General features: G+C 48.1%; 1 protein-coding gene across 1 annotated transcript in view; it reads left to right on the forward strand.

Moving 5' to 3' along the window:
- The first annotated feature begins 248 nt into the window (after positions 1-248).
- The window catches only part of PIGL (phosphatidylinositol glycan anchor biosynthesis class L), a 33,597-nt gene continuing 12,765 nt past the window's right edge, over positions 249-21,080 (forward strand). Inside the window, exons 1-3 of the mRNA XM_063296040.1 lie at positions 249-561; positions 2,065-2,164; positions 17,935-18,025. Coding sequence (XP_063152110.1) covers positions 285-561; positions 2,065-2,164; positions 17,935-18,025 — 468 coding nt within the window. The 5' untranslated portion in view covers positions 249-284. The remainder of the gene's footprint in view (positions 562-2,064; positions 2,165-17,934; positions 18,026-21,080) is intronic.

A 21,080-nucleotide genomic window follows, 5' to 3' on the forward strand; every position in this document is an offset into this window, starting at 1 on the left:
CAGAAGGCAGAGTCACTCTCTGGCAATACACAGGGGAGAGACCCAAAGGCATTCAGATGAAAAGATGGGCTGGGTGTCGTCCTAGATTAGGCAGCCTCTTGGTTTCCTGCAACGGTTTTACAGACCAGCCAACGGAGCCACCAGCTTGGGAAATACCAACCCCTCTTCTTTCTCTCATCCTCTGTAAAAGAATGGAAGCCGGAACCGTACTTCGCGGTGCAAGTTTCTAGCCGTACTTTCTTTGTACTTCCGGGTATATTTTTTTCCCCCTTTCCCGCGTTACGATGGCGGCGATGGCCCTGTTTCTTTTTCTTGTTTTTTTCCTATGGTTGCTTTCTTGTTGGTGGTTGCAGCGCTACCGCGGGCTGAGGAAGTGGCGGCGTCGAGACCGTCTGACGCTTTTCACCGATGGACCAGAGGCGTCAGCGTCGTGGCGACGGGACGTTCAGGCCAAACGCGTGCTGTTCGTGACGGCGCACCCTGATGACGAAGCGATGTTCTTCGCCCCCACCATCCTCGCCTTGAAATCAGCCAGTCTGTGGCTGCTCTGCGGGTCCACAGGTGAGAGAGGGGGAAGAGGGCGCTGCGGAGTTGCCTAGCAACCGCGGCCTCGGAACGCCCACCTCACGTAGATGGCGTCGCTGCGCGCGCGGGCTGAACAATCTCACGCCATTGCCGTATCTAGCGCACAGAGGCCGGAGTCGGTCTGACGTCATCTCGTCGACCTGAGGGCTTTCCAAAGAGCTCCGCCCACCTCTAGGTTGTACTATGGAAGCTAGTAAAGGTCCGCCACTGAGTGTGACGTCACTGGCGCCCTTGCCGCGCCTCCTGAGCCTCAGTTTGCCCCATCTACAAAATGGGCATAATAACCAAACAGAAGTTGGTTCATTGAGAGGCTTACAGCCTGAAAAGGCACGATGCAAAAGGAAAAAGGAGCATGTGGGGAAAAGAAAACAAAAGTCCCCAATAATCTGGTCATTAGTCTGTCCCAACAGCCGGTGTCATACAATAATGCTGGACTAGGACTGGGGAAATCCAGGTTTCCCCCCCTCCCCTGTGGAAACTCAGTGTGTAACCTTGGGCTAGTCTTTCTCTAACTCTTGCTGGCTGGGGAATTCTGGGAGTTGGAGTCCACACATCTTAAAGTTGCTGAGGTTGAGAAGCACTGCTAGAGCTTTTGAAAAAGATTGGGAAGACCTGCTCTGGATTTCTGAAAAACAGAGTACATCTCTACTCTTGGTTATAGGACCCCTTTTCTTCTGGGTGATCCCCCAAGAAAATTCAGCTCCTTTAAAAGCTGCCTTGCCTTTAATGAATGGATTTCCTAAAGGCCTGGCGGGTTTCGTGGGGCTCCCCCAGAACCCTGAAAAAAAAGACTCTTTTAACCGATAATGGTTATCTCCCATCTGAGTTGAGTACTAACCAGTGTTGTGTAGCTTTTTCAAAATCAGCCAGATTTTCTTGGAGCTGCCCCTGCTGTAATCACAGAATTTATTCTCCTACCTCCTTTCAGCTACCACTGTGTTGTTCTCGTCTTATTCTATTCTGTTGTTTCGGTTGGTTGGTTGGTTGGTTGGTTGGTTGGTTGGTTGGTTGGACTAGGCTGCTCTGGACTCACCCAGCTAGCCTTCTGAGATTTATTCAGCTCTTTATTAAGCATAAACCTCTGCCACTGCATTCAGAACAACTTACAGCTTACATGGCAGCTTACATGGGAAAAAATCTTTATAAAACATAGCCAGTAGACCAGTGTTTCTCAGCCTTGGCAACTTTAAGATGTGTGGACTTCAACTCCCAGAATTACCCAGCCAGCCCACTGGCTGGGGAATTCTGGGACTTGGAGTCCACTCATCTTAAAGTTGCCAAGGCTGAGAAACACTGCAGTAGACAAATGAAAACACATCAGGTTTTAAACTTTTCCAGATTCTATTACTTTGACACTTATAATGTTATCCATTAACTCTTCTGAGTCTTCGGTGGCTTTCATTTTTCCCAGGGGAAACTGTCTGTGCCATTTTAAATGGAGGCAGGAGAAATGACTGCTGTATCGTTTATCATTCACAGGGAATTATTATCAGCAGGGAGATATTCGTAAAGAGGAGCTCGTAGAGAGCTGTAAAGTGCTGGGGATCCCTCCTTCCAATGTGACCGTCCTGGACCACAGGTAATTTGCTAGACTTAAAAGTAGTGCTGTTGGGTGGTGGAAAAGGGGCTGTCTAGTCATAGAATCCTAGAGCTGAAAGACCTAAGAGGTCATCAAGTCCAACCCCCTGCATGCTGCAGGATTCACCACACCGTCCCCAATAGACGACTGACCATCCAGCCTTTGTTTGAAAATCTCCAGTGAAGAGGAAAGAAACTCCTCCCTGCAGTGGCCTGGTCCACCGATTGACAACTCTTCCTGTCCAGAAGTTCTTCCTAATTTCTCGTCTGTATCTACACCCTTGAAATTTTATCCCGTGAGTTCTAGTCTTATTCTCAAGTCCAAACCCTTCAGCCCTTCAGGCTCTTGAAGACAGCTGTTGTGTCCCCTCTCAACCTTTTCTGTTGCCCCCCTTGACTCACTGCCAGATGACTGCCATTTAAAATTTGACATGAGTAGCCCCGATGATGTGGTCTTGTGGGAATTGCCAGCTGGCTAGCCGTCACAAGGATGGCTCTGACGCTTGTCCAGTGGAGAATAATCTACAAATCTAGCTGGTCACAGTTTGCCCGTTTTGCCCGGAGCCAAACCAAGGAGTATTTGGATTGTTCACGGGGAGTTCCAGATTTGGCTTAATGGATTGTACGAAGACACATTACATGTGCCAAAAGAGCTTTCTCTGAGGGATACGTTCCAGGTGAGCTTGCAGAAGAGTTAGTTTTAGCATCTTTCTGGCAGGACCATCTTGGACGGTTGTGGAAAACTTTAAGGCTGTTGGTAACTTCTAAGGAAATTGCCCATCCCATTAGATCAGGCAGGGAAGGCCCGTTACGGGTTCCATCTGCCAGGGATTTGCATTTAGTGGGTCCCAGGCCTGGGAGTCTTTGGGAACGGGAAACATTCTCAGATGGCTCCACTGCAGTTGATGTTCTTGCTCTCCCCGTGGGGCTGGCGTATTTTTTATAGTGATTTTATCATTTGGTAGTAATTTTTTAAACAATCGTTTTATTTTTTTATAATGATGGTTCTTATTGATTCATTGTTTTTAATCTCAATGTTGTACGCTGCCCAGAGTCGCCTTGTGTGAGACGGGCAGCCGTATGAATGTGAACGACAAATAGATAAATAAATTCGAATTCTTTGGCTCGGCAGATGGGTGCATTGCTTAGCTTCGTATTCAGGGCTGAGACCAAAAGCATCACACCCAAGCAGGCTTCATTCACAAAGGCTGTCCTGCCACTTACGCTGTTGTGGTGCTCTCAGTCCTGTTACTCAACACCGTAACCCTAAATCTTCAATCCTTCCTCTGTCATCTCTTTTCTATTTAGATTTGTACCCCTCTTTGCATTATCCTGCACTTTGCAGTACTGATGGGAGAACTGGGGCTTTGTAATGCTAACATGAAAAGGGAGGATGCTTCAGAGCTCCCGTGTAGCTGCAGAGAAAGCTGAGGCCGAGTGCAGCGGGGGGGTGGGGGGTTATGAGCAGTGGGGATTTCATCCTAGAGAAGCTGAGCTGACTCAGGCCCCAGCCATCAAGGGCCTGAAAGGGAATTCCCTCCATGCAATATGGTATTTTACCCAGGCATGAATCCACACGCATTATTTATTTTATTTTTATTTATTTATCAAATTTGTCACCGCCCATCTCCTCCGAATGGAGGGACTCTGGATGGTTTACAGCATAAAACAATAACTATACAATAAAATTCCAATATAAAATATAGACTAAAACAATTTTAAAAACTACCAAATATAATAAAATCCCGATGGCTATAGTCTCATTCAATCCTTGCATAGGAGGGGCACTTCAAGGCACTAGCCAACCCCAGGCATGACTCTTCTCCTCCCTGCCCCAAACCCGATGGCAGAGCCAGGTCTTCAATTCCCTCTGGAAGACTAGGAGCGATGGGGCTAATCTCACCTCCGGGAGCAAGGTGTTCCAAAGGGCGGGGGCTACTGCAGAGAAGGCCCACCTCCTGGACCCCGCCAGATGGAGTTCTCTTGCAGACGGGGTCCGCAGCATGCCCTCTCTACACGATCGGGTGGGACGGGCTGATGAAGCGGGGAAGAGGCGGTCCCTCAGGTAACCTGGTCCCATGCCATGTAGGGCTTTAAAGGTGATAGCCAACACCTTGGACCTGGAAACAAACTGGTATCCAGTGCAATCCAGTGCAAACTGGTATCCATTATAGGTAGTCCTCGACTTACGACCGCAATTGGGACCAGCAGTCCTAAATCGTTGCAGTCTAAGTTGAGTCACCACATGACTGGACCTGATTTTACCATCATTTTACGGTGGCCATTAAGTGAATCTTGGGTTGTTAAGCAAATCACTGCCATTGTTAAGTGAATCCAGCTTCCCTGATGGACATTTTTTGCTGTTTTTTGCAAGAAACTGGCAAAAAAGATGGCAAATCGCAATCACAGGATGCTGCAACCAGTTGTAAATGTGAGCCAGTGGCCAAGTGCCCCATTTGCAATATTGTGACTGTGGGGGTGGTACGATGGTTGTAAGTGCGAGTACAGGTCATAAAGTACTTTTCCCAAGGCTGTCATACCTTTGAACCGTCGTTAAACGAATAAGTCGAGGACTACCTGTAAACCAATGGCGTATCTCCTAGATCTCCAGAAATGCTCTTTCCTTCCTGTAGTTCAGAATCTTCTTTGCCCAGCTTTGGAGCCAACACCTCTATCCATGAGTTTCTATTACTGAAGTGTCCAAAAGTGGCAGGCCAAGCCTCAAGGTCCTCCTTGTCCAGCCACACGGATCCCAGAACTGAAGGAAGTTCCCTTCTTGCCTCCTCTAGGGACCCCGCTGAGGCTGTTTCTGCTCCAAACAGTATCCCACTGTTGCCCCAAAGATCAGCAAATGGAGGGAAGCAGGTGTGGGGCGTAATGGCTCCATCACGTGCTGCAGAAGTGCTGAGGCACCCCTGATGACCCCTGGGGGAAAACACACCCTGGAGATCTGACAGCTCTTTGAGGGAGGCTAGGTCAGGAAACGGGCACAGTGGGGATGCCAGAAATGCTGCTGCCTGTTGTGGGGTCTACAGACAGGATCTTGAAGGCCTAGCCCAAACCTTCCCTGCCCCCCTTTGAAGGACCATCAAGGCTGTTCCAAGCCTCTTTCTCATACGGGGCTGAGCAACCCTTTCTTCCCTCCCTCCTCCTCCTCAAGGCCAGAGCTAAATTCTTTTGCAGGACTAGTCAGGATGCTAGAAGCAAGTTCTGACCATGGGGCTCTCCCGTCATGCCTGAAACCTCAGCCCAAGTCCTTTGCTCCTCATCCCCGCCAACTACACCTGTCTCCTGAGCTCTTATTGCGGTGTTTCCCTTCAATACGCAGGCCGGCTCTTGTTATTTGACCATCACTGTCTACTATGGGTTCTGACCTCGGTGAGCTAAGCCGTATCTCCTCCTCTTGGTGACTCTGAACCTGCTCCTGCCCGTTGCAGTGAGCCCACGTGTCTAAGGACCTGCGGAGGACTCGGTGGAGGTTGGGGATGAAGGATGGGCTGTTCTGAACATCTGCAGGCGAGAGAGAGTCCACCACAGTTGTGCAATCTGCATGGGGCAAGAGGCAGCAGTGACTTATCATCTGGGGAGGATGTGGCCCCAGTGAACCTGCTGACTTCCCTCTTTGTCTCGCTGTCCCCTTGACCTTCCTCTTCTGATACGCCAAGGCACAAATGGGGGAGAGCATGCTTTGTGCCTGTGGGCTTCAGTGGAGGTTGAAAGTGAAGGCTTCCCTACCTGTCAGCCTTCCCAGGTGGACCAGACAGGAAACACGGCCAGATGAGCTAATTCTACTTTACTGTTAAAGCTACATTGACAGAATCTGGCAAGTCTGAAAGTACAATCCTCCCCCACCCGTCTCCTTTACAGCCCGAGAAACCAGGGAGGGTCCCTCCTGAGCCTCTTGCCCTGTTCACTATCCAGCTGCAGGCTCTGCCCTCTCTTATCTGACTGTTCCCTTGGCAGCATCTCCTCGCCCATCTCCCAAGGTCTTTCCCACATACCATTACTGTACACTCCCTGGCCACACTGTAATTCGTATTACAGAATCTTGCATACTGTAACATGCAAGGATCTAAGTTCTGTTTCTTTTTCAGTCTCCTTGCTTCCTTGCCTCCTTCCTTGGTTCCTTCCTTTCTTCCTTGGTGTCATGTTTGACATCCCGGCACTTTTCTTGGCAAGATTTCAGCAGTGGTTTGCCCTTGCCTCCTCCTTCCTAGGACTGAGAGAGGGAATGGCCCAAGGTCACCCAGCTGTGCTTAAGGAAGGACTAGAACTCTCAATCTCCTGGTTTCTAGGCTGGTGCCATTAACTGCTACACCAAACTGGCTCCCTTATTTATCTTAGTAGACTCTATCTTTCCACCAAGAAAGTGGGCTCAGGTAGCATATGTTGGGAATTCCAAGTTCCAGATTTAGCTATCTTACTTCTAACTCTGTCCTAGGCTCATTATGATTCTTTTGCTTTATTTTAGAAACGGAGGGAGAGGGAGATAGAAATAGAGCTGAATGAACAGAGTATTTTTTAACAGAGCACAGAGATTAAACAATGAGGCGTCCCTAGCCATAAATCAGAAGGAATCTCATGGCACCTTTGCGGCTAACAAATTTGATTCGAAGGTAGAAGCTTTTGTGAGTTGTCGCTCACTTCATCAGATGCAATGCAGTGGCTAGACTGACGTAGAATTTAAATAATATTGTGTTGTTATCTTGCTACTATAGTTTGTCCGGTTTATTGACCTTTGGAAACAAGGGCTCCTGATGGTCGCAGAAGGACTCTGATAACTCCTTTACCGATTCGGGAAAGCTGATGCCTTTGAATGAAATTTAGTAATAAGGAAAAGTACTACCAGGCTCCCAATTGTCAGCTACTGTGGACTAACACAGCTCTCTCCCTAGCCATAAATTCGCACTCTTAGCAGCCGCAGTGACGTACGAGGGGAAAAGTCTGAGGAAGCAAGAAGGAAGCCAACGCCAGGCAACCCTGCTCTTTCTAGGGCTGATTGATGGATCTCTCCTTTGCTAGCAATTCCTCCAGCACGTGTTTAGCTGTTTAATGTCAGTATGCAGTTCAGCTAAGACAAATTAATTCCCTGTTCCAGGCACTGGGGTAACTGGCATCTACAGCTTATTTATATTTAAATACATTTTAAACAGATTGCCCTGCTCCCTGTGTTCTGGCTTCTCTCTCTTGATCCTTTGCCTCCACCCACTAACGAAGGGTTAAAATCCACAAAGACACGCTTCACGCTCTTAGCCCTTTTCTTCAACCTGGCCTCTTCCAAATGTAACAGGCACCGAGTCCCACTGCTTCTGGAGAGCACCGAAAGCTGCTCCGTCCTTCCTTATTTGACCCTCAAGGATTCGCACGGCTGCCCAGCTCAGCCACAGTGATTCTGGACAGCTTACAGAAAATTCAGCAGAACCTAACAGAAAGAATACAAAACCACAATGCATTGTTTTAAAAATTATTTTTTTTAAAATATTTATTTTTTTATTTATTTATTTATTTATTTATTTGAAGGACTCATACGGCTGACTGTTTTGGACATCGCAGCTCTGGGGGGGCTCACAAAACCTCCCCGAACAGTAAAACCAACAGACACAAAACAAAAGAAAAAAGCGAATTTCAGCACCCCCAACCAACACTCCCCAGTCAATCCACAGTTGCATTCCTTGGTCTCCAGCCTCACCTTATCCCAACACCTGATGGGATGATGATGATGATGATGATGATTTTTTTTAATCGTATGGCATAGCAGTTTTGGTGTTCATGCTGCTTTTTTTTTCTTGCTGGGAAATCCTTGTGAGGTCCAGCAGCCAGATGTGTGGACTATTTAGCCGTGACAAGTGACGTTGCCCGGGGTGCACCACGAGGAGGCTGGTCTGCATTGCACCGAGTTGGGCTGAGAGAGAGGGACTGGCCCAGGGTCACCCAGCCGGCTTTCGTGCCTAAGGCGGGACTAGAACTCTCCTACCACGCCTGATTGGCTCTTGGGCTGAGAGAGAGGGACTGGCCCAGGGTCACCCAGCTGGCTTTCGTGCCTAAGGCGGGACTAGAACTCTCCTACCACGCCTGATTGGCTCTTGGGCTGAGAGAGAGGGACTGGCCCAAGGTCACCCAGCTGGCTTTCGTGCCTAAGGCGGGACTAGAACTCACAGACTCCTGGTTTCTAGCCCAGCACCTTAACCGCTAGACCAAACTGGCTCTCATGTTGATGATGATGATAATGATGATGATGATGCTTACATGCCATCAAGTCGGTGTCAACTCCTAGCGGCCGCATAGATAGATTTTCTCCCTGACGATCTGTCCACAGCCTGGTCTTCCAGCCACGCCCCCATTGCCACTGAGTCCATCCCCCTTGCTGCTGGTCGTCCTTCTCTTTCCTTCCACCTTTCCCAGGATCAGAGCCTTCTCCAGAGAGTTGGGTCTTCACTGCTTGTGTCTGAAGTAGGATAATTTGAGCCTGGTCATTGGTGCCTTGAGTGAGGAGTCTGCGTTGATTTGTTCAATGATCAGTTTGTTTTCTTGGCTGTCCATGGTCATCTCAATCATCTTCTCCAACACCAGAGTTCAAAACCATCAATACTCTTCCTATCCTGCTTCTTCAAAGTCCAACTTTCACTTCATAGAGAGTCACAGGAAATACCATTCTGATCTCTGTAGGCAGAGACACATCCTGGCCTCTGACTGTCTTCTCCAGGCCTTCATGGCTGCTCCATCGAGTGCTCGTCTGCGGCGTATTTCTTGACCGCTGTTTCCTTGACTGTTGATGGCTGATCCCAAAAGGCAGAAGCTCCCCACCACTTCGATATCCTCACTGCCAGTTCTAAGGCTGGTTGTTGTACCTGTTGTCATTAGTTTGGTCTAGACAATAATAAAATAATAAAGCAGCTGCCCCCACCGAAACGACACCACCATCCAATCAGGTCTCCAACCCATCCTCACGCCAAAGGCGCAGGGAAAGAGCTGGCTGGGTTGGGGGACAATGGTATGTTGGGAGGAAGGGGGCAGATATTCTTGGGAGAAGGTGGTTGTGCAAGTAACCCAGTCTGTGCCACTCCTGTGCCACTCAGGGCTTCAAAGTTGATAACTGGCACCTTGAATTGCCCTCAGAAGCCAACTGGGAGCAAGTGCAACTTGCAGAGTATTGACAAAACAGCCACTTCTCCTTTTTGTGCGTTTGTGCAAAATAGGGTGAAACTGCGAAAGAGTTTCTGAGGAAACATTTGAAGGATCTGGCTGGGGAGGGAAAGGGCTGGGAGTGGTGGGGAAGAAACTTTCAAAAGAGGAAGCCCTGGTGAACGTTTGTCCCAGTTGACCCACGAAAACCTAAACAAATAGTGCTGACTCAATTTGTGTGGCCAGAAGCGTTCATTGCCCCGTGAGGTTACAGTTAAGGTAGCAGAAGGGTTAAACTTCCCAGAATTTGAGCAACTTTCCTTTTGTGCAAGTCCAGCTGCAGCTGAGCCTGGCCCAAGGCCGGGTTTATGAGTAGCTTGGTCACAAAATAGTTTAGTCCCCAACTTCTCCTGTTTGAACCTAGGATCTTAGACACGGGGCTGCAAGAGAGCTGGGATTGCCAGTACTGTATTTTTGTTCTGACTTGTTAAGCTACCCTGACGGGTCCATGTGTCTCATTCGCGTGGTGGCCTGGGGCGAGCGGAGATTCCCTCCAAGCGATCAGCAAGGTGTCTTCCTGAACTGGACGAGAGTTGGCTCTCCTCCTCCTCAGATGGCTGAAGCAGTGCCTGTCTGATCAGATTGTCGCAGGTATCGCTTTCATTTCGCCTCACAAAACTTTCAGAGGCAGAAAGCTTGAGCTGTACTCATATACGAATTGGCGAGGCAGCCAATGAGGTTGAATGGGTGGCTTTATGCCCTTGTGAGATTGGTGGTCTCTGACGCGGTTTGAATGGCATCCTTAACTTGTCAAGGGAGTCTGCACGGTGTTCAGATGCTCGAACCCAGTGGGTGTGCATGGAAGGAATAAATGTTAGTCCCAAGTAGGGTGCAAACTAATCCCCCCACACACACAATTAACAATGGTGGTGTAGAAAAGGGTTATGGAGATTTAACACTCTCTCAGCTGCCTCAGTAGGGACAAGTCCTAGAGAAGCCTATAAAAGCAGGGCTTCTCTAGGCATTCCATCTCTATCTCCATATGATTGAAGTGCCATAGAAGTATTTGTGATAGACAGATAGACAGACAGGCAGACAGACAGACTAACTGATGGATGATAGAGATAGATGATAGATAGATAGATAGATAGATAGATAGATAGATAGATAGATAGATAGATAGATAGATAGATAGATAGATAGATGATAGATAGATAGATAGATAGATAATAGATTGATGGACTGACGGATTGACGGATTGACTGACTGACTAATGGATGATTGATGGATTGTAGCCAGCTAGCTAGACCCCTGTTAAAACAGGTCACCTCACATTCTACCCCCCCACCCCCTGCACATTTGCAGGGGTGGGAGTGGGACCAGGGACCGTAAAGGAGGAGTGTGGGTAAATGTCTTGCCTTCCCCCACAGTGGCATTAATTGAACTTCTGCCAACATCTTTAAAATTTGTTATTTTTTTAAACCAGGGCAAAAAAAAGAGAGAGAAGGAAGTGACAGCCTCTTCTGCAGCAGCTGGACCGTTGCTGGAAACAGCTGTTCCCTGGTTGACCGGGTCATGGGTGACTCTGCACTATGGGTGCCCAGGGCAGGGGGGTGCAGGGGGGGAGTTAACCGAGGTGCAGCTGACTCAGTCGGCCTTCAGTAGAACAGAGCCTCTGCCTCGTTGCCCCCCCTTCTGGCTCGATTGTGCCTATCCGCTGTCTTTTTTCATCTCGGCAACAGCAGGGTTTCCTTTCATTCATGGTCCCTCTTGCCCAGAGCAGTTTGGCACCACTGCTCTTTTGCTTGGTTTATATCCTGCATTTTTTCCAGCACTTCCAAGAGGGTCTCAGTCAGTACACAGCCGCCCCTCCATTGTCACCTCCTGACAAGCCATTGAGGTGACTTAGGATGAGGGACAGCTCCTGGTCTGAAGGCAGACAGTGATCTTTGTGGTCAAGTGGGGGGCTTGAGGGTCAGACTTCACCATCCATCCATCCATCCATCCATCCATCCATCCATCCATCCATCCATCCATCCATTGCAGCCTTTCTCAACCTTTTGACCCTGGAGGAACCCTTGAATTATCTTTCAGGCCTCAGGGAACCCCTGCACAGCCAGGCTCAAATAGAGGCCAGAAGTTGCAAAATGATTATATTCGCTTCATGGGTAGGCCTGTATAGATGCATTCACAGTGCTCTTAAACTGAAATTAAAGAATGAAACTTGCCTCTTTAATGTGAAGTTTGAAATAATGTTTTAAATAAATCAAGATCTCCCAGGGAACCCCGAGTGAGCTCTTGCGGAACCCGAGGGTTCCATGGAACCTGGTTGAGAAACCCTGGTTGAGAAACCCCTGTCATATCTATTTATCATCTGTATATCTATCTACCTTGTTGTTGTTTATTCGTTTAGTTGCTTCCGACTCTTCGTGACTTCATGGACCAGCCCACGCCAGAGCGTCCTGTCGGTCGTCAACACCCCCAGCTCCCCCAGGGACGAGTCCGTCACCTCTAGAATGTCATCCGTCCACCTTGCCCTTGGTCGGCCCCTCTTTTGCCCTCCACTCTCCCTAGCATCAGCATCTTCTCCAGGGTGTCCTGTCTTCTCATTATGTGGCCAAAGTACTTCAGTTTTGCCTTTAATATCATTCCCTCAAGTGAGCAGTCTGGCTTTATTTCCTGGAGGATGGACTGGTTTGATCTTCTGGCAGTCCAAGGCACTCTCAGGATTTTCCTCCAACACCACAGTTCAAAAGCATCGATCTTCCTTTGCTCAGCCTTCCTTATGGTCCAGCTCTTGCAGCCATATGTTACTATGAGGAACACCGTTGCTTTAACTATGCAGACCTTTGTGGTCAGTGTGATGTCTCTGCTCTATCTAATCTCTGCTGAGAAGCCATCTGTCATTGATGCCCAGCTCTCACATGACCCACATCGTTCGGCAGAGAGATCAGGCATCCTTCCCGCCAGGTCAAAAAAGGAGGCTGAGATCCAGCAGGTGTCTGTGGTGGGAAGTCCACAATGTCTTTTATTGAACAATACATTAAGGCCAAACTCGTTGTCTTGGGCAACAGGGAGATGCCAGCATTTAAGGTGAGATCTACCTGCCACTGTTCTTTCTCTTTTGAAATTATGGGCACCTCTGAGCAAGTTGAAGATCAGTTGAGAAAAATCCGTTCCTTGACATTGTCTCCTCCGGCTTCTCTTCCTTCTTCTGCCTCTTTTTACACCCTCTTTCTGGAGGATGTGCCTCTGATTTGTGATCCCAGCAATGGAAGAAGGGCAAGCTGGAGTGGACCTGGGGGTGGCGTGGGGAGGAGGGTGCAGCTACCATCTTGACTTTTTTGGCCCTACCCTGCAGAATACCCTGGGGAGCTTTAATTTGAATTCTTGCACTAAACAGGGGGGGCAGTTGGTCTAGGGGACCTCAAGGGGACCCTCCAACTCTGTGATTCTAGGATTCTAAATGAGGCACAAATGACCAGGCTCAAATGATCATATTTTGGACCCTAACTCTCTGGAGAAGTCTACCAGGCTGGACAAAGTGGAAGAAAAGATAAGAAGAGGACCTCCAGCAGCAAGGTAGATGGACTTGATTTTGATGATGATGGGTACAGCTTTGGAAGGCCTGAAGGACCAGGCTGGAGGCAGATCGTCCTGGATGAGGCCTATCTCTGTGGTCACTAAGAGTTGGCACTGACCTGATAGCACACAAACAGCTTATGTATTTGGTCTTCTCCAGCCTAGTACCTTTCAGATGTCTTTCCAACCTTCTTCAGAAGTTAGGTCAAACCTGAGTTGACATACCCCTGGAGCAGATTTCCACCCCCTTTGGAAACGGGGCAGAGATAGGAACATATTTGAACTTCAGTGTGTTCTTGCATGCTCTGATTGGTCCCAATAAGGAGAGGGAATGACAGCTGCCTCTCCATCTTTCAGCCTGGGTCCGTGCTAGCTGTCAGTATGGAATTTTTCCCAATTTTCCTGGCTTCAGAACTTTATGGGACTTGATCCACGTTAGTTCCGAAAGAAGTAAAGATAACATGAATTGTATTGTAGGACAAGTTAGAGATACTGCTGGGAGACAAACAAGGTGCACCCCTTGGAACTGCTCCCAGGAATGTGTGAAAACTCATGTCATCCTTAATGAAGCCTTTATTTCAGCGTTGGCAACCTGAGCTCCCAGCTACCCAGCTGGTGCCAAGTTAACCCAGTACACACCAGATATTTCACAAGCTCCTGAGCTGGCTGGGCTGCATTGTTAGAAAGGGCGCCGTGAACTTTGCAGTCCTTCGCACAGAGAAAGCCTCTCTGGGCCACGTTTGGGCTGGGAAGCTAGCCACCGAGGCCAAGGAGTCAGCTATCTCCAGCCCCTTGAGTTGAACTTGGCTGTTCCACAGAACAAGCCAACTAAGGATTTTTGCAGTTCTCCTCTGATATTCGGATGGGAAGGGCAGTCGGCCATGCTCCAGATGGTGCCACTGAATCTGAGATGGCAGGAACGATGGGCACCCCATTTCCTGAATGCTGTAGTTGTGCCAGTTGGGTCTGATCTGGTCTGAACATGTAAGAAGTTTGTTGTTTATTCGTTTAGTCGCTTCCGACTCTTCGTGACTTCATGGACCAGCCCACGCCAGAGCTTCCTGTCGGTCGTCAACACCCCCAGCTCCCCCAGGGATGAGTCCGTCACCTCCAGAATATCATTCATCCACCTTGCCCTTGGTCGGCCCCTCTTCCTTTTGCCCTCCACTCTCCCCAGCATCAGCAGCTTCTCCAGGGTGTCCTGTCTTCTCATGATGTGGCCAAAGTATTTTAGTTTGGCCTTTAATACCGTTCCCTCAAGTGAGCAGTCTGGCTTGATTTCCTGGAGGATGGACTGGTTTGATCTCCTTGCAGTCCAAGGCACTCTCAGGATTTTCCTCCAACACCACAGTTCCAAAGCATCGATCTTCCTTCGCTCAGCCTTCCTTATGGTCCAGCTCTCGCAGCCATATGTTACTACGGGGAACACCATTGCTTTAACTATGCGGACCTTTGTTGTCAGTGTGATGTCTCTGCTCTTGACTATTTTATCGAGATTTGTCATTGCTCTTCTCCCAAGGATTAAGCATCTTCTGATTTCCTGACTGCAGTCAGCATCTGCAGTAATCTTCGCACCTAGGAATACAAAGTATTTCACTGCTTCTACATTTTCTCCCTCTATTTGCCAGTTATCAATCAAGCTGGTTGCCATAATCTTGGTTTTTTTGAGATTTAGCTGCAAGCCAGCTTTTGCACTTTCTTCTTTCACCTTCATCATAAGGCTCCTCAGTTCCTCTTCGCTTTCAGCCATCGAAGTGGTATCATCTGCATATCTGAGATTGTAAATGTTTCCCCCAGCGATTTTAACTCCAGCCTTGGATTCCTCAAGCCCAGCATGTCGCATGATGTGTTCTGCGTACAAGTTGAATAGGTAGGGTGAGAGTATACAGCCCTGCCATACTCCTTTCCCAATCTTAAACCAGTCCGTTGTTCCGTGGTCTGTTATTACCGTTGCTACTTGGTCGTTATACAGATTCTTCAGGAGGCAGACAAGATGACTTGGTATCCCCATACCACTAAGAACTTGCCACAATTTGTTATGGTCCACACAGTCAAAGGCTTTAGAAGAGTCAACAAAACAGAAATAGATGTTTTTCTGAAACTCCCTGGCTTTTTCCATTATCCAGCGGATATTGGCAATTTGGTCTCTAGTTCCTCTGCCTTTTCTAAACCCGGCTTGTACATCTGGCAATTCTCGCTCCATGAACTGCTGAAGTCTCCCTTGCAGGATCTTGAGCATTACCTTACTGTCACGTGAAATGAGTGCCACTGTTCGATCGTTTGAAGATTCTTTAGTGTTCCCCTTTTTTGGTATGGGGATATAAGTTGATTTTTTCCAGTCTGATGGCCATTCTTGTGTTTTCCAAATTTGCTGGCATATAGCATGCATTACCCTGACAGGATCATCTTGCAAGATTTTGAACAGTTCAGCTGGGATGCCGTCGTCTCCTGCTGCCTTCTTATTAGCAATGCTTCTTAAGGCCCACTCAACCTCACTCTTCAGGATGTCTGGCTCTAGCTCACTGACCACACCGTCAAAGCTATCCCCGATATTGTTATCCTTCCTATACAGGTCTTCTGTATATTCTTGCCACCTTTTCTTGATCTCTTCTTCTTCTGTTAGGTCCTTGCCATCTTTGTTTTTGATCATACCCATTTTGGCCTGGAATTTACCTCCGATGGTTCTAATTTTCTGGAAGAGGTCTCTTGTCCTTCCTATTCTATTGTCTTCTTCCACTTCCGCGCATTGCTTGTTTAAAAATAATTCCTTATCTCTTCTGGCTAACCTCTGGAATTTTGCATTTAATTGGGCATATCTCCCCCTATCACTGTTGCCTTTTGCTTTCCTTCTTTCTTGGGCTACTTCTAGTGTCTCAGCAGACAGCCACTTTGCCTTCTTGGTTTTCTCTTTCTTTGGGATGTATTTTGTTGCCGCCTCCTGAACAATGCTGTGAACTTCTGTCCATAGTTCTTCCGGGACCCTATCTACTAAGTCCAGTCCCTTAAATCTATTCTTCACCTGCACTGCATATTCCTCAGGAATACTAGTGAGCTCATATCTAGCTTATCTGTGGGTCTTCCCTAATCTCTTGAGTCTGATCCTAAATTGTGCAATAAGAAGTTCATGATCTGAACTACAGTCAGCTCCAGGCCTTGTTTTTACCGACTGTATAGATGTCCGCCACCTTTGGCTGCAAAGGATGTAGTCAGTCTGATTTCGGTGTTGTCCATCTGGGGAAGTCCATGTATAAAGCCGTCTCTTAGGTTGTTGGAAGAGAGTGTTTGTTATGCAGAGTGAGTTGTCTTGGCAAAATCCTATCAGCCTACGTCCTGCTTCATTTTGTTCTCCCAGGCCATGCTTACCTGTAATTCCAGGTGTCATTTGACTGCCCACCTTAGCATTCCAGTCTCCCATGATGAAAATAACATCTTTTAGGCGTGTTGTCCAGTAGGTGCTGCAGATCCTCATAGAACTGCTCTACTTCAGCTTCTTCAGCATTTGTGGTTGGGGCGTATATTTGGATCACTGTGATGTTCGATGGCTTGCCCTGAATTCGAATTGAGATCATTCTATCGTTTTTTGGGTTGTATCCAAGCACTGCTTTAGCCACTTGACTATTAATTATGAAGGCTACTCCATTTCTTCTGTGGTCCTCTTGTCCACAGTAGTAGATCTGGTGGTCATCTGATGTGAAGTGGCCCATTCCAGTCCATTTCAGTTCACTGAAAAAAACAAAAACAAGTTATTCACCACCATGATCTTCATTGTCAAAAATAAAATAGAGAATACATTTCATAATTTATATAGTGTCATTTTACAAAAAAAAAAATGTTTTAGCCCCTTTCAAAATCATAGGCACTTAGAAAAAGCATTTGCCCCTTCTGGTTGTGTTTTGTGAATGACTGGATAAAACGTTTGCACCCGATTAACCCAGTTTTCAGCACAGCGGGCGACTTGAGGCTGCCTTTTTGCGTGCTCTCTCTCTGTAAGCTTCTGGCGTTCATTTTGGCTCCTTGGTCACACTGTTGAGCTGAGAGGGATTTATTTGATCCTCTGCCTCCTGCTCTTGTTTCCACTGAACTCGAGTGACCTTCACCCATGCGGGCAACTGAAAGCTGCCCTGCTGCCCAGCAAAAAACATTGGCATGAAAGAGAGTCTGCCGGCTTTGCTTTTGATCCAGGGTCTGAGACCGCACATCAGCAGGATTTGGGGCTGTCAAAATGACACACTGTTATTCTGCCAAGGTCCAGTGGCCCCTGCTTGATTTCAAGAGATTTGTAGGCTGTTGTCACAAGGAACATCCCAGCCCCTAAACCAGTGTTTCTCAACCTTGGCAGCCTCCAACTCCCAGAATTCCCCAGCCAGAGGGGTGCTCCCTCTGGCAGACTAGGTCTTAAGTGGAGAGCGTGTTTCGCTCCTGGGACTGAAGCAGGGGCTGGGCTGGTGGGTGTGCAAAAGGGCCAGGATAAGAGATCCAGCTTTGCTCACGTTCTGTGAAGTTATCTGGAGCTGTAATGGTGTGTGGGAAAGACCTTGGGAGACTGGGTGAAGAGATGGTGCCAAGGAAATGGTCAGATAAGAGGGGGCATAGCCCGCAGCTGCACAATGGGTGGAGAAAGAGGCTCAGAAGGGACCCTCCCTAGTTTCTCAGGCTGTAAAGGAAATGGTGGGAGAATTGTATTTTCAGACTTGCAAGAATCTTGTAATGGTATGTGGGAAAGACCTTGAGAGATGGGGCAAAGAGATGCTGCCCAGGGAATGGTCTGATAAGAGAGGGCATGGCCCACAGCTGCATAATTGGTGGACAAAGAGGCTCAGAAGGGACCCTCCCTAGCTTCTCGAGCTGTAAAGGAAATGGTGGGAGAATTGTACTTTCAGACCTGCAAGATTCTGTCAATGTAGCTTTACAATAAAGTAGAATTAGCTCATCTGGTTGTGCTTCCTATCTGGTTTACCCCGCGAGGCTGACACTGATTGATTGATTGATTGATTGATTGATTGATTGATTGATTGATTCATTCATTCATTCATTCATTCATTCATTCATTCTCTCCTTCCTTCCTAGGAAACTTCCAGACCATCCGTCCGCTGAATGGGACGTTCCTCTGCTTGCGGAGTTGATCCTCTCACATATCAAAACCTATCGGATCAACTTGGTAATGCAATATTTTAAATATTTATTTCCTTTCAGGGATGCTTCTGAAAAAGACACAGTTATGGTGCCGGCACCAATTGTTTTTCAAGAGGCTCCGCGATTATTGAACGAAAGAATTGCCTCTTTGAGGGAGGGAACTGGCTTCTCCTTCTCCAGACAGCTACCTTCTTAATTGACATCAATAAGCATATAAATTAAAGAATCAAAAATCCAGTGTACAGGTTGGAGATGATGAAACAGCATGCTGGCTGGTGAATTCTGGGAGGTGAAGCCCCACACCTATTAAAGTTGCCAGGCTTATAGCCCTATTAAATGATATTGCGAGGGATAAACAGGGCATCCGCTCTACAAGTCGTCCTCGTTTAGTGATCACAGTTGGGACTGGCCACTCAGTCATTAAGTGGAGGGTCGCTAAGTGAAACCATGGCTGTGCTTATGATCTTCCTTCGGCTTGGCTTGGCTTTACAACCTGCAAAAATAAAAAATGCGAGGCTTGGTTGCAGTGTTACTTTTTCATCGCTGTTGTAACTGCAGACGGTCGCTAAACAAGACAATTGCTAAATGAGGACTACCTGTGCTGTTTTTGTTTCCAGGCCCGGTTCTAGACACATGCCTTCATTTAAACTTTAAACAGTTTGGGGTCCAAGATCCTGGGAGGACATGTGGCTCTCTGCAAACTTTTGTCCATCCCCTACCATCCTCAGAAGAAGCTTAGCTGTTTCGAACATCCCAGGATGACGGGGTGGCAGGAGCTCAAAGCAGGGCCGTCTTAGTGGTGGTGGCACCTGGGCTCCAGAGAGACCACCTTGTTCCTCTCCCCAGTTTCTCCATATGGAATATTTTACTTTGACTGGCATATTATGGCTTTTTTAAAAAAAAAAACACTATTATTTATGAATACTGGACACTAGTAAGACAAACCTCTTTTCCTTAATTCTTTCCTTTGATCGTATTTCTTTTCTATAGGCTGTATTTGAGTTTTGTCTTTAAAAAAAAACACAACCCTTCTGTGCGTGGCCCTCAAGGAGAAATTCAATGTGATTGTTGCAAGGGAAAATATGAGGAGGGAGCGTTATGTATGTGGCCTTTAGCCCCCAAAGGAGAAGTGGGATATACATCTAGCAAATAAATGCATAAAGTGGGGAGGGATGCATAAGCTGGCCAGGCCAGTGAGAATGTTTTTGCTTTTGTGATTAGGTGGCAGCATTAGCGTGGCTGCTACCACCAGCCCCAGGTGTTCCCTGGCTGCTGTTGCACCTCCCCAAAGTCTTCCAGCTTCTGTTCATGGCCACTGGGGTGCACAGGTGCACAAGGCCCACTTGTCCCCATCGGTACCTGGGGCTGGAGGTGTTCACTCCACGATGCTTGGTTGAAAAAACAGGTGCAAAAGTTGGCCCCTGCAGGGTGCTTTGTGAGTGCAACTGAGGAGCTGGGCCGGTGGACTTGATAACCGGGTTCAGGCACCTGCATTGACGAAACGCGTTAGCGCAACGGGTTAAATTGCTGCAATTTATTAGCACATGAAACGCACGTAAAAAACACCACGGAGCATCCATCTCGACTGCAGAGACCCCTGATGGGTCAGGTGAAGCCAAAATAGAGGGTGGAAGGGTGAGGCTGCTGTGTGACAAGTTGCACAGACAAAGTCCCTCTTTTTCTTGCACCTCTTTGCCCCCAGCTCAGCAGCAGCAAGAAGAGAGAGAATCAGAATCCTGGGGTCGGAAGGGACCTTAGAGGTCTTCCAGTCCAACCCCCTGCCCAGGGCAGGAACCCTCAGGCTGTTCTGGACAAATGGATGATCGGCCAGAGAAAAGGAAGCCGCTCGATGCCCCCTCCCCTCACCAGCCTTTTTGCCCTTCCTCCACGGTCTTTTCACACATCTTCTCGGCAGGCCTGGAACTTGGAGGCAAAACTCAGGCCTGGCCTTTGAAACTCAGCACATGGCTGAGTTTCGGCCAAGCTCTACCCCAGATCCTGCAAACCGGGGAGGCGTTGGGAGGCTGAGGAGTTAGGAAACACAGGGAATTTATTTTCTGCCTGGAATATTTACGCAGCAACCTCCAGCTCTCCGAGGGCGGAGAGGGAGGGCTGTCGGGGCACGATCCAATTAAAACATCTCTTGGCAGAGGCTGGCTTTGCCCTGGCCCCAAATGAACCGTATTGTTCAGCGCTCCCTATATTGCTGACGTGTTTGGGCAACTGGGATTCCTCCTGCGCTGCCAAACCGCCACACTAAGGCACACCAAAGTTGTAAAATCCTGGAAACTTTTTATGTTTGTCAAGACCTCCTGAGATGGCCTGAAAAAGTTTGTTGTACGTGAGTTCAGCCATCTCTTGTTCAGTGGTGCAGTTCGAGTCCCGTTTTTCCCAAAGGGTCATTTGAGGTTGGCCGCTGAGTGTCCTGGGAAGTCGAAACGCTCTGAGGTTGCCGTACTTTGTCCTTCTTTTGAGCCCTGATGTCAAACTTAGATGCGTTAGTTCTTTTGCGTGACTTTGGATGACTATCAGCTGTCTGATGCAAGGCTTCTCGACCTCAGCAACTTTAAGATGTGTGGACTTCAACGCCCAGAATCCCCCAGCTTGCTAAAGGGAGGCTGTTTGGTGTAGTGGTTAATGGCACTGGGTTGGAAACCAGGAGACGGTGAGTTCTGCTTTGGGCACCAAGCCAGCGGGGTGGCCTTGGGCCAGTCCCTCTCTCTCAGCCCTAGATGAAGAAGGCCAGGGCAAACCACTTCCAAAAAGTGGGTTGAGGTTGGCTGCCCCTTGGGTATTCACAGCATCATCTGATGACCATATTAAAGGAAGCAGTCAGCCTTACCGGGCGGACCAGACAGGAAACACAACCAGATGAGCTAATTCTACTTTATTGTAAGGCTACAGCGACAGAGTCTGGCAAGTCTGAAAGTACAATTCCCCCCACCGTCTCCTTTACAGCCCGAGAAACCAGGGAGGGTCCCTTCTGAGCCTCTTTCTCCACCCATTATGCAGCTGCGGGCTATGCTGTCTGTTATCTGACCGTTCCCTAGACCGTTCCCATTCACCCCGTCTTTCCCATT

Source organism: Candoia aspera, chromosome 1 (genome assembly GCF_035149785.1).
Source record: "Candoia aspera isolate rCanAsp1 chromosome 1, rCanAsp1.hap2, whole genome shotgun sequence".
NCBI classification, from domain to species: Eukaryota; Metazoa; Chordata; class Lepidosauria; order Squamata; family Boidae; genus Candoia; species Candoia aspera.